Consider the following 12,755-nt stretch of genomic DNA (forward strand, 5'->3'; position numbering starts at 1 on the left):
ACACGCAGTTTCCAGTTATGGTTCCTGTTTTCTCCTTTGTAATCTCAATTGTAACCACCCAAACTGTTGGATGGAACCTCAATCCCACTAAACTAGATGTGAGCTTTGGAGTACTTTGACAAGTTTTTACTTATTGCTACCTGTTTAAAACAAACTGTCTATAGAGACATGTTCCATGTTCCATGTCTATCTGCGGCTGACGTCATCATCCAGTGATGAGTGTTGTGAAATGCGGTATGGCCGCGTGGCATTTCACACTCTGGTGTTTTGGGATAATTCACAGAATAGTGTCGTTGACTGAAGATGTGGTAATGACGAGGAAGTCGAAGAAGCAGAAATACCAGTGACGTCATGACAAAGTGATGAAGTAATGCTGAAAGATGCTGCTGCTGCTAACAGTGATATGTAAAAGGTTTTACTGTCAGAGTTACAGAAATAATGTTTGTTCATTTTAATATATTACTTTATTTATGCTTAACAAAAATGTGCAAATGTGCTGTTTGACTGCAGTCTGACGGATGACGCAATAACATGCATTCATGGGGAATAAATTGCAAAACCATGGACAACGTAATTCTCAATACTCATTTCCCTTCTTTCTGTACAGGGCTTGTATGTGTTTGCAGTCTACTTCATTATGCACAACCAGCTGTGTTGGCCGACTAAAGCCAGTTACACTGTGGAAATGAGTGGCCACAATGGTTCCGACTCTACCTACCAAGGAGGGGGACCCACTACTGTAGGAGGCGACATTAGTAAATCAACTCAGAATCTCATCAGCGCCATGGAAGAGGTATGCACACACACACACACACACACACAGCTTGATGAGACATCAGATATAGATGAAAGAAATGTCTTATCTCTACCCATTTTTACTTTTGAGATATTGGGGTGTTCTAAAACCTTAGACAATAGCTCCCATTCATCTGGCTACATGAAAGTTTTCTAAGCAGTGCAGGTTCAGGATTGGTGCACAGTTTAGATCATTTGGCCAGTCTCAGTTCAATTATTGGAACCTAAAAAGCAAAGCACTGTTACTATAGGGAAATTACACTCAATTGAAGGCTAAATTACTTGTAGAAATCTTCTCAGGTAAAACCAAAAAGTAAGTTGTTTAGAATACACATTTGTTAAAATGTACATAGTTACTCTATTTTTTAGAACTGTCAGGTAAAAGAGGTAGAGATTGTGCTGTCTGTGCCTTATTTAGACAGAGGTAGAGTAGGTTTAAGTTATTATTAATTTCAAGATGCCGTAATAAAACAGACTGCACGAACAGATCCAATAAAAAAGTGGCATAAACATCACAGGAATATTTATAAACTAATTACAACTTTTGCAACTAATACCTGGTTAATCAACAAAGCTACTTTCCTTTACTCCAGATACATTTTCAGTTCTGTGACTTCACTTGTACAACCATATGCAGAATGCTGCCATTGTTTACATTGATTAATCTTGAGCACCAGTACCTGGCATTTGAATGAGCAACTGACCTGAGGTCTTTGCAGGACATTACTGCCATTACTGAAGTTAATTTCCGTCCCTGCTAAAAGCTCATGTTCTCTGATATTTGGTTTTCACCCTGCTGAGTTCATCAGTTAACCTGGTTGGGAAACAATTTTGTGTGATGGGAATAATGACCTGACCAAAACAATAAGTTTGTGAATTTTACATAACTGCCTTGGTGTTTTACTTTCCCTCCCTGTGTTACACTTTCTCAGTGTCTCACCTGCTCCGATTCTCCTCCTTCTTTTTCCCATGCCTTCATTCCCATGCCTCTATTTCCCCCTTCCTGGTCCTTCAACATTTATTTCTCACATTAGTTGAGCGTAATTCCACAAATAGCATTCATACTTGCTTAGCCCAACTCTCACCACACACTTGACCAAATCATGTATTTCTAAACTTGTTTGGGTGATAGTTTTAATGACTCCCACAAACACCCAGATCAGCTCCTCTTGTGAATTTTCTTCGAGACTGGCACGTTGCACGCAAGCCAGCACTGAAATCAGACTGTACACACCCATGTGGCACTTGAGTTGTAACTCCTCAGCAACTTTTTCCCAGGAGAATACCCTATAAGGAGAGATAGGGGGGGAGAAGAGGGGGCCGGTTTAACGTTGTTACTCCTGGGAACTCTCTCCTCCCTTTCTCTTTCTCAGTGCCTCTCTACACGTAGTCCACATAATCTTGTTTTATTCATGAGAGCACACTCCTGCCTCCCTTGAGATGTGGCTACAGCACAGACATGAAGATAAGACTACAGGCTAAGATGCCTATGGAAACCAAAAGTAGTGTCAGATGAGGAGTATGGATTGGTAGAAAAACCATTCATAAGAGCTAGTACTGGAAAACATGACGTGAGGGTTGAGCAGCTTATTAGAGTCATCCACTCATTGCCCTAACTCAGAATGGATGTGACAGATCTGAGGTGCCTGATGGGGCTTTATTCACCTCACTGGACACTCTGTACTAGTCACAACCCAACAATCCTCAGACATTTGTACCTCACCCAGACACACACACGCATTTATGCATGTACATAGACAGATGAGGCGTTCATAATGAATGAACCCAGTGGAAAAAAGGAGAAAATTTATCTGGTTGCTGGTGATAAAATAAGATGGATACACATCATATAGTAACATGTTTGTTTTTTTAGAAAAATCCCTTTCCTTATCTTCTCTTTGATTTTTTCTTCCCTATTCTTTATTGAATCATATATGAAACAATTCTCCCATCAAAGAAATGCCGTTTATTGCCTTACTGTGCTAGCAGTATAATTATATGAAATTTGGCAGCTTCAGTGTGAAACCGTAAAGCAACGGACCCCCTCTAACCTTGTGTAGGTCTTAACCCTTTGTGGTACTTGGACAGCATGCTCTCTGCTTGACCCTAAGTCATCCCAGTCTTGATTACATGGTTGACAGATGCAGCCACTCTCTGAATTAAACATTTGTAGGTGTGCTTATTTGTGTTTTTACGTGACCTGATTTTTCACTATGTTCATCTTCTACTTTCATTTTTACACACAGAGACATGACCTTTCCTTGAAACTCTTCTTCACATTGATTCCATTTATTGTTCCATTTATGATGGTGTTATAAAACATTAGCTTTTAGAGGAAAGTTAGCAGACATGCAAACAAGATTCAAACGATAAAAAATGCTCATTTAAGGTTTGTTGGCAAGAGTGACAGTTGTATGTATGTGTATTGTGGTGTGGTCTACCGGTTGGCTTATGTAATGATGTGTGTGTGTGTCAGGTATCAGCAGACTGGGAGCGAACATCTCTTCGGCCTGGTATCCAGCCGAGCAGTGTGTTTAAGCCCAGTCCTGTGATGGGGACATACACCACAGAGGGAAGTTTCATCAACACCAACCTGGTAACCACAGACGAAGAGTCACAAGAGTTTGATGACCTCATATTTGCCTTAAAAACAGGTGAGATAAGAATTATTCAACCTTAAAAACACTCAAGCGGGTCTTGAACTTCCCTTTTTGTCCTCTGCAATGCATCAACATCTTAATTTCAACTCTGAAAGCAAAAGTGTGATATTATATCTCTGTCACACAAAAAGGTCCCAAAAATGACTTTAACACGTATAATAAAACATCAAACACAAACAAACAAGATAATAAAACAGTAGAGAATATGTTTTATTTGCCTTTGGGCATCACTTGTGATTTGTGTGCTTCCATGGTTCCAGAACAGTAGCATTTTCTATGTCAAAACATTCAACAAAATCAATGGGTTACAATTTTGGCCTCAAGAAAGTAGAACCAACCAGCACTTGATCTTTGTTGTGTGGAAAATCGATGCAAACTTAAAACTTCTTGAAATCATCTGCAGCTTTCAGTTGTTGTTAGAATCATCTGTGTTTTCTGGCAAAACTCAGTTTTAACAGTCACAAGGACATTTCCATTTCTCATTTTCCCTGGTGAACCCTGACCCTCTCTCTGTTCAAACATGTCAAACTTGGCCCAGTTTCAACTCAAGCGTTCAGTCGGCTGTAAAGATTATTAGCCAATCAGAATTACATGATGGGGCAGAACCTGACAGGGTTCAGTAAGCAGTGCTGTAATGAGGGTCTTCAGACACTTCATATGGTATGGTAGTGAACCATTAACAGACAAACACAGAAGCTCACACGTATCCTCAACACTGTGCTGTTGTACGACCAATTGCTGATCATTAACACCCTGTCAGAAAGGATGCTTATGTCACAGCTGCTGCAGGTATTTGCTGGATCTGCACAAATTATCACTTGTTCCTGAGCACGTTGACTTTCCTGTGGAACACAATGAGCTTTTGAGGCATCCTGCAAACAAGAAAACACATAAACAGTGAAAACATACAATGCGCTTTAAGTTCTAGCTCACTTCCCCATTAGTTCCTGTTAAACACCAACAGCATAGGGTGCACATGCCACGGTCTGTGCAACAGAAAATCTGTAGCAGATTTACTTCCACTGCAGTACCTGAGCTTAAGTGTAAATGCATCAATATCATAATTTGTCAGACAACTCTTGTCCAGTTCTCTGAGTTGTAAACTTTCAGTACATAAAGCATAAAGCTGAATATGAGGATGACATCACATTTTAATACAAAAATCCTGGGCTGCAGGTATAGATGAACATCTTATTGGGAATGCCTACTATTTACCAAATCTGAACGTGTTTATTGTTCACAGTGTCAATATTTTACCAACTGGCACACTGAACATCTTATCATTTAACAGTATAATGAGTCACTTAGTTTAAGTGCCTTCCTCCATCCTTACATCAGAGTCTGCTCCATTCGCATCTTGTTACTGAGACTGCGAAGATACATAAGTGTACAGTGGGCTGGTTGATATAGGATTGATTACATAACAACACGGTGGCACAAGAGGGACACACCTGTTGTTATGTAATCAAGTTGATGACATCAACATGTTGCTCTAACTTACTAAGACACCATGTATTTTAATGTGAAAAAAAATGCACATGCAGAAGTTCATGAAGATAATGTTTAAGTAGACAAATGATCAAAAAAATCTCATCATATTTTAGAATTTTGTGTAATGTAGCTTATTACATTTCTTTCAGGGACCGGCCTTAATGTCAGCGATAACGAATCCATTCCTGGAAGCCACGACGGTGGGAACGTCACCAACTCCCAAATAGTTGAGCTGAGACGAATCCCCATCGCTGACACACACCTCTAACCTTTTCACCTCACACAGATCACGGTTATCATTTCAAGAAGATAAATTACAGTACAATATTTTTATATTGTAAAATGCTTTGCACTAAAACTGTTTTTTTTAAATTGATCATTTTCATATCGATGTTCAATATTGTATGTTATTTTTACTGGACATCCGTTTGAATATATATACATAAATCTTGTACTAAAATTATTTTTTAAGAGTCCTTGAAGAAGTTTTGTTTTCTCAATGTATATTTTGTTCTTTCGGTTTATGTTTTCTGTAGAGACTTAGTCAGAGATAACGATGTGCCCCAAAAGCATGACCTCTGCTACTGAAGATGGAGATTATGTAACACTGTTAATAAATAAATGACCACATATTTTACATTAGGAGGTGCTGATTTCATTTTCATAGGTCGTAGCCTGTCACGGAAACAGGTTGTTACCAGGGCAGGAGGTTCTTTGACAGTTATGTAAGTAGATTCTGTTCGGATCTTGGATCACACCTTCGTCATGGACGCTTTTTGAGCATGATTAGTGCCGCACAGGAATTTCACAAACTGGTCTCATACCTAGAAAACATCTGCAAGTATCTCCAGAGAGAATTTTTAAAAATGTTCAGGTTTAAACAAAATTTCTAAACAAAATGTCTATGTGTTCCATTTAAAGTATACAGAAAAGGAAAAGATTACCTTTGATATTCTCCATAAAAATGCAAACGAAAAAATACAAGCAATCCACTTTCACCTTTTTCAGGAGCCTTGCACCTCTTGGAATCCACTGTCTGACTGACCTATTCACCACTTTTTAACCTCAGTCTTTCAAAACTTGTGAACTTTCTCTGTGACTGCACAAGAGTTTGTTACTTTTTTCGGCTTACATTGTGAGTGTGAGATTTTGTAAAAGGAACGACAGAAACACAGCAGATCACTACTATAACAGCGCCTTGCACAGCACAGCTACTCTCCCAGGTCCATGTTGGATGGTTGGGGTCATGATTCCAACAGATAATGACGGATCTGTAACTACAACTGATGAGTGTGCTGCTTTTGCCACTGCAAATCCAGCTTGAAAGAGGTGACTTTAGATAAACCCTCCTCACACTGTGGCTAATGGATTGTTTCTCCTCACCGCAGGCAGTGATGCTCTGGAGGAATTTCCACTTTTTACAAATGTGGTAGTCGCATTTTATGCAGAAAGTGAATCAGAGCCAGCGTTTCCATCCTCTGAGATCTATTAAACAAATCGACCCTGCTTTTCCCGCTTACTAAAGTGGGAGAGACGCCATGAATGGAAGTGCAGAAACTTCCTTTTTTCCACATTTTTATACAATTTGGCAGTTTAATACAATTTAGGGGGGAGCAGTAACAAACTTTAGATGGAAAAGTTATCAGACACCTCTACAATGGAATAAAAACATCTTTGAATGCAGCAATGTTCAGCTTTCAAGCTTTGTTTGTCCTGGGGAAAGATTGCATCACTTTGAGACTGATAACTGATAATTTAGCTGCCTGCACAGAACCATTGTACTGCATTAGCAGCAACCTCTAGGTCTGTCGTCTCCAGCTGCAATTTAGCTTTTAAACAACGTGGTGCACTTTTAATTTATGTCTAACAGTTCTAGGGAGCCTGTTTCAGAAAGAAAACTAGTGATCCATTATGTATCCATCAGTGGAAACGTGACGCAACTAACATCACTTATTCTTGAGAGTAAAAGGAAAGTGGATCAGCAGCAAAAGAATCCTGTGTTAATGGCTGAATAAAAAATGCTGACCCTGTCCATGTGGAATATTTATAGCATATATATTAGTTATGTAAGTAACCACCTAGATGCAGTCTTGCTCCAGTCTCATTTTATGATGGAGAGAGGTCAACTTGGAACCGGGCTTATCAGTCTAAGTGTGTTATAAACCAGGATAAAGCACTGCTGATTGGGGTAAACTGTCTGTTTAAAAGTGACACTGCAGATAAATTGACATTAACGTTACACTACGCCTGCATGGTCATCACCAGTACAGCAGGATCTATGGTGATACCACTCACAATGGTGAAACACAATTACAGACACTTTCATACAAGTAATGATTTTCTGAATTAATGCACTTATTTTTCATGTGTTATCCTATGCAGGGTCATGCAGGGCTATGGCTCATCCCAGCTGTTATCAGGCCAGAGGTAGGACACACCCTGGACAGGTTTGCAGGGCCACCCAGGGACAAGACAAACAACAATGCACACTCTCACTCATTCCTACAGTCAGTTTACAAGCATCCATCAACCTAACATGCTCTCCTCCCAGAAAGGCCCCAGCCAAGATACAAATCGGGAACCTCTGGCTATGAGGCAACAGTGCTAACCACCACACTGCTATGCAGCCCATACCAGCTTTCTGGCTGAGAAACATATATTTTCATGAAATGAACAGAGCTTTAGTGAAAGAGTTCAAAGGATTAAAAGGATTCTTCTTAGCCGATAGGGAGAAAAAGAAATAAAACAGCCACAGCAAAAAGCTTGATGTTCAAACTAATCAGCTACGATCCCAGAGACTTTTTCTCACCTTGGAACCCTCTCTGTCTGTCCCGATGGGCAATGACACAGAGAAGACAACTCCCCACATTCTGTCTGTTGGATGTCCCCATGATGACTTCACTTCTATCTCTTTGCACATTTCCATGACAGATATGAAAAAACAATTATTATTTTAATCCAAACAAAAAATTTACTTTTAAAGTGCATGTAAACATGTTAGTCTGCCAAAATGGTACAGAACTGAGTTTACTGACCAGGTTGACCAGAATTGACCAGGTTAACACACTTAGATAATGTGGTTGCGATTTGAATCATTGCTGCATGAGATGAACAGAGCTCAACTAGTCTCACGCTCCAAAGTTGCTCCAAAGTTGTTCTTTTGCATCTTTTTGTAAAAACTATTAAGTGTAAGTACACAAATTACTTCTGGATTTCCAGTAAAACTGCTCTCATTCACACATTTGTTCTGTATCTTTTGCAAGACGGCTAAAGGCATCAGATATTGTGATTGAAAATCCTCCCTATCTCTTAGGACTATTACCTCAACTCAGTTACTTGAAGGGTTTACACTCCACCGCTCTGCTATAATAAATTACTCCTTTAAGAACTACATCTGACAAAATCAGCATTCAAGTCACTGAAAGACTGTGCATCGGTGCAGGGAATTTGTCTGTACTTGCATGTAAAATGATCAGCCACAGAGAAAGTTAAATGCTGCAGATAGGTTTGAATGCTTTCGAACTCAGACCACAGCGTCAACATATGTGACATACTGGATTAATGACCTGATTCTTCTCCCGTGAAAGTATACTGAAACAAGGATGGTGGTCTACTTGAATGGCCAAGTCGAGCTGTAACCATAGATCGACTCAGCTGTGGATGTAACTGTGCTAAATGAATCATCATTGCATGCTCAAAGCAAGGTGTGTCAAAATGAGGGGGCATGTGTTTCTCACAGTACCTCCAGCAAAAAAAGATGCCCGAGATGAAGTTCTACCACCGAGCAATAACAAATGATGTTGTAACTGTATGCTTTCAGTGACATTCAGTTAATTTAAATGACAGCAGCGATCTCCATGGACTACATCATTCTCTAAATTCAATGGAAAGGGTGTGAGCCTGAAACTCGATAATGCCACCTTTTGAGTCTTTTTTTACTTGACCTTTTCTCTGCAGCATAAAAAATGTAATAAATCCCCCACTTTGTTCTGTAGGCTCTGAAAAGGTGCAGTTCAGTTGAATACAAGTTGGTCAGACCCTTTTATCGAAACACGCTACTGCTCATCTCAGGCTACAATAGAAGGGTGACCCTGTTGCAACACAAAATGTTTGAGCCTTTGTTGCTCAAATCAATGCAGCCAGACAATGGGTCAAAAGACAGGATGGGTTAGAAAAACCAGTAGAGGAGTAATACACACACAAAATAAACATGTGCTTCTTGTTGCCCTGGTTAATAGCTCAGTTAGACTGTTTCCACATCCCTAAATTGAGCTGTGCTGCACATAATTTAGCCTTCATGTGGAGAAAACACACTTTCAGTAGGTTATTGCAGTGTCTGTACATCCTGTCCACTGAAAGTCTCAATCTAATCACTCTAAGCTTGCCTCATTCAAAGTATCTTGGCAATATTTGTGTAATTTGATCAACCAATCAGCTTACTGTGACGTCTGTCGAATAATCAGTAACTTGTTTGAAGATGATTTGAAAGGTGTGGAAGCTGATTATCGTTTAACTCACTGTAGGAATTAACAAAAGCCAGTCAAAATAAGATCAAATTGAGAAAATAAAATACATTAGATGCAGATACAGTGTGCTCAAAACAGATAACAAAGCCTTTAGCCAAGACCTTTTCAGTTCTCACCGTCCCACAGAGATGATGCTGATACCATTTACATTTCCAACATGAGAATGAGGATGGTAGTGCAGCCAATTTAAGAACCCATTTGGGCCCCTAATGGGTATTTGTGAATTTGTGTATTACGCACATAGCGTATGTACTCCCACTACATTCCCCATGCTCCTGTCGGCCTTCCCTGAAACACACCTTAGCGTAAAAACAGGTAGGGCACAGAGTTACCAGAAGCCTCATTCATGCATCGACAGCTGAATAATGTGAGCAGAGAGGACAAGCTGGCACATAGACATGTGGAAGTAAACATGTTTAAATGAGGCAGCTGGGGACAGGTTACTTCTGTACATGTTTGCATAAGTTGAAGCAATCCATCCATCTCTCCTCATGTCTGTAGGCAAAGGCAGACAATAAGCTCAGTGAGTACAGGATGCAAATTTGTGCATGTGTATGTACCTGCATGTTTATGCAAACTTATGAGCACATTATATCGCCCTTCATTGATATGGAAAAAGATGACCTTTTCTAAAATGAGTTCAAAGAGTGCGTCTCATTCCCCACAAGCTAATGAGACTTAAACCATCTGGTCATTTACTTTCAGTTACATGGGACTTGTCACCACCACTCTGATATTTCTGACATCACTGACTACTCCTGGAGGGTATCTTGTGGCCTTAGCAGTGCCAGAAGAGTCACATTCCTTGAAAACTTGTGCGTTTATGTGTTTATTCTTGGATGGTTAGATCAAAAATCTAATTTAGAAGTACATGAACTGCACTTAACTATGTACAAGTGAGTAGTCTACAGCAATGGGAATACACTCATCAAGATTTGCACTTTTTCTACTTTTTTGCAGTACTTTACACTCACTCTTAGATAATTCAGAGAGAAATATTGTATTCCAACTGTTCATTTTTACAGGTTCATCTTAAAGATATTATGTGATCAGTGCTTATATTTTTGTATAAGAGCCATGGTAAGCCTTTGCTAAAACTCTGAACTAGCTTGTCTAAACGGTTTGGCAACATTAATATTTTCAAGAAGTCTGAAAATTGACACCCAGATGAGATGTTTTGACTTTTGACTCTTTCCATCCACTGTCTCCAGTACTCAGGCAGATTTAAAAAGGCTATGTTTTCGGGATGTCCTAAACGATAGACAAAAACATTATAGATCCAAAAAGAAAAGAGAGAAACAGAAAAGTCAATTGAATATACTTGGCTTATAGCTTTTTTTTCCTAGCTTCTGTTATTTCTTTGCCAAATGTTTTGACAGTAATTTAAGGCTAGCAGCTCTAAAAAGCATGACTCTACCAAGTTGAAAAAATACACCTTTCATGGTAGTGTTGGTATCATGTCTTACCAGAGGGTATAAAGCAAGGCTGTACGTAGCCAACAGGAGTGGACAGATAGCGTCATGTCTGCAAATGATAATCTGTCTTGTTCTCACTATGCTGTCTGATTGGCAAGAAAACAAGAGTGTTGCTTCTGGGGCATGTTCGTGTGACTAAAAGTGAGTGCTTTAAAATACAAATATGGCTCAGTTTGTTTGGCTTTTTGTTTGTCTGCACACCTCTTGTTTTGTCTAAAAAATGTCATGTGTCAAAGCTCAACCCTGCTTATTTCACTTCAAAGTAAATCAGAATAAATTGCCTTGCCATCCAAATGAGTAGATGTTGTCTGCGTGGAGTGGAACAGCACTTCCTGACCTCACCTCAGTAAGTGTGCACACTATAAATACCACAGTCTAAACACAATAAGTGGACATGTGGGCAACCAGGCAAGCAGATATCAGTCGCAGCAGTTCTTTTATCATAGAAAGGCACACCTAACAGATGTCAAACCACTGGAAAAGAACTTCAACAAAGCTAGAGGAAAGGGAAACAGGGAGACAGTTGCTGGAGTCCAGAGATTCAGTGGGAGACTGGCGATGACCTCAGCGGACAGGCATATGACCTTTATAAAGCAAAGGAAGTGACACATCAGAGGGAGAAAGTCATCATGTCACACTGGCTCCTCTGCGTGCATTCAGCCAGACTCAGCTGGTTTGATCCAGTATTTCAAGCAGCAGTGATATGTCATGAGGCCGAGTGACTGGCTCAGTTAGGCTCTGAACAATGTTAGTTATTGTTGTGCTTTTGCGATGAAATGTCAGATGCAAGGCAACCAGGGTGGGACGGAAGGGTTGGCGAGGGGGAAGCTGATGGACCATGTCAAACAACGGAGTTAGTGTAATGAGAAGGACACGCTGGATAAGAGTCGAAATTCAATTTAGATTTTTATTAGGTTTTATAACTATTATATCTTCTCTCTTCCACAATTCACATGACTTCCCCTCAGCTACATAGTCCAAAAAGGAGGACAAATTGTATTTGATAGAAGGACAGTGGGAATAAAGAGCAAAACTAAGGATGTCTCAGCTGTCCCTGGACTATTCTCTGTCATGGTCCTCCCTTTAAAGCAAATCTCTCACTTCAATGATTCAGAGTTGACTAGTACCTTGGATGTCTTTACCAGGAAGTATTTAGTCTGAGTTAATGTGATCTTTTATATGCTGCATGCTTCACAGGTCAGAACGTTTCCACCTGTCGTTTCATATTTCCAAGCATGGAGAACAACAAAGGAAACCTCAACCAAAGTGTGATGTCAGTAACATTACGGCTAGTTGTGGGGATATTTCTTCATTCAAATAGTTTATTGGAGTCAGCAGATGAATTATACTTTATACATTATACTTCATCATAAAAGCGTTTAATTAGACAATAATCTGTCATGGTCAGTAACTGTGCATGTTGTTTGAATTCATTCTTTTTTTTGCAAATCAGTTATCTTCTAACAAGGATTGTTATAATTGTGTAATACTAATGGCAAAAAAAGAGAAAAAAAGAAAAGCCAAGGTAGAAAAGGTAAAAAATAGTGCACTGTCACATCAAAAGTTTCGTAGCAGCTATTCCAAACAACGGGCTTTGCTGTGTTCTACCCGTCCAAACAACGTCGAGATTACTTCATGCCACTTACCTTTTGAATGAGTAGGCTTTTATGAAAACTGGGTGAAACTACTCACTACTTTGTTCAGAGCTAGTTTGATAGGACTAGTGGGCCACTACCTACAGTGTAGGGGTGTTTAAAGAAGTCGGATAAAAGCTTCACCCGGTTGGTTTTGAGAAGGAGAGGCTGCGC

The 12,755-nt window shown here is 39.7% G+C and overlaps 1 protein-coding gene and 1 long non-coding RNA gene across 3 annotated transcripts in view; one reads left to right on the forward strand and one right to left on the reverse strand.

The window, feature by feature from the left end:
• The window catches only part of adgrv1 (adhesion G protein-coupled receptor V1), a 106,670-nt gene extending 101,087 nt beyond the window's left edge, over positions 1 to 5,583 (forward strand). Inside the window, exons 93-95 of the mRNA XM_075468731.1 lie at positions 608 to 793; positions 3,272 to 3,449; positions 5,096 to 5,583. Coding sequence (XP_075324846.1) covers positions 608 to 793; positions 3,272 to 3,449; positions 5,096 to 5,214 — 483 coding nt within the window. The 3' untranslated portion in view covers positions 5,215 to 5,583. The remainder of the gene's footprint in view (positions 1 to 607; positions 794 to 3,271; positions 3,450 to 5,095) is intronic.
• LOC142382647 (uncharacterized) lies at positions 3,653 to 12,755 on the reverse strand. 2 transcript variants are annotated; one of them, XR_012769944.1, is made up of 4 exons: positions 12,594 to 12,755; positions 11,404 to 11,531; positions 7,756 to 7,856; positions 3,653 to 4,327 (listed from the first exon to the last, which is right to left on the reverse strand). It is a non-coding gene; the product is annotated as an uncharacterized LOC142382647 (long non-coding RNA). The 2 variants fall into 2 exon arrangements; XR_012769943.1 differs by lacking the exon at positions 11,404 to 11,531.

Source organism: Odontesthes bonariensis, chromosome 6 (assembly GCF_027942865.1).
Source record: "Odontesthes bonariensis isolate fOdoBon6 chromosome 6, fOdoBon6.hap1, whole genome shotgun sequence".
NCBI classification, from domain to species: domain Eukaryota; kingdom Metazoa; phylum Chordata; class Actinopteri; order Atheriniformes; family Atherinopsidae; genus Odontesthes; species Odontesthes bonariensis.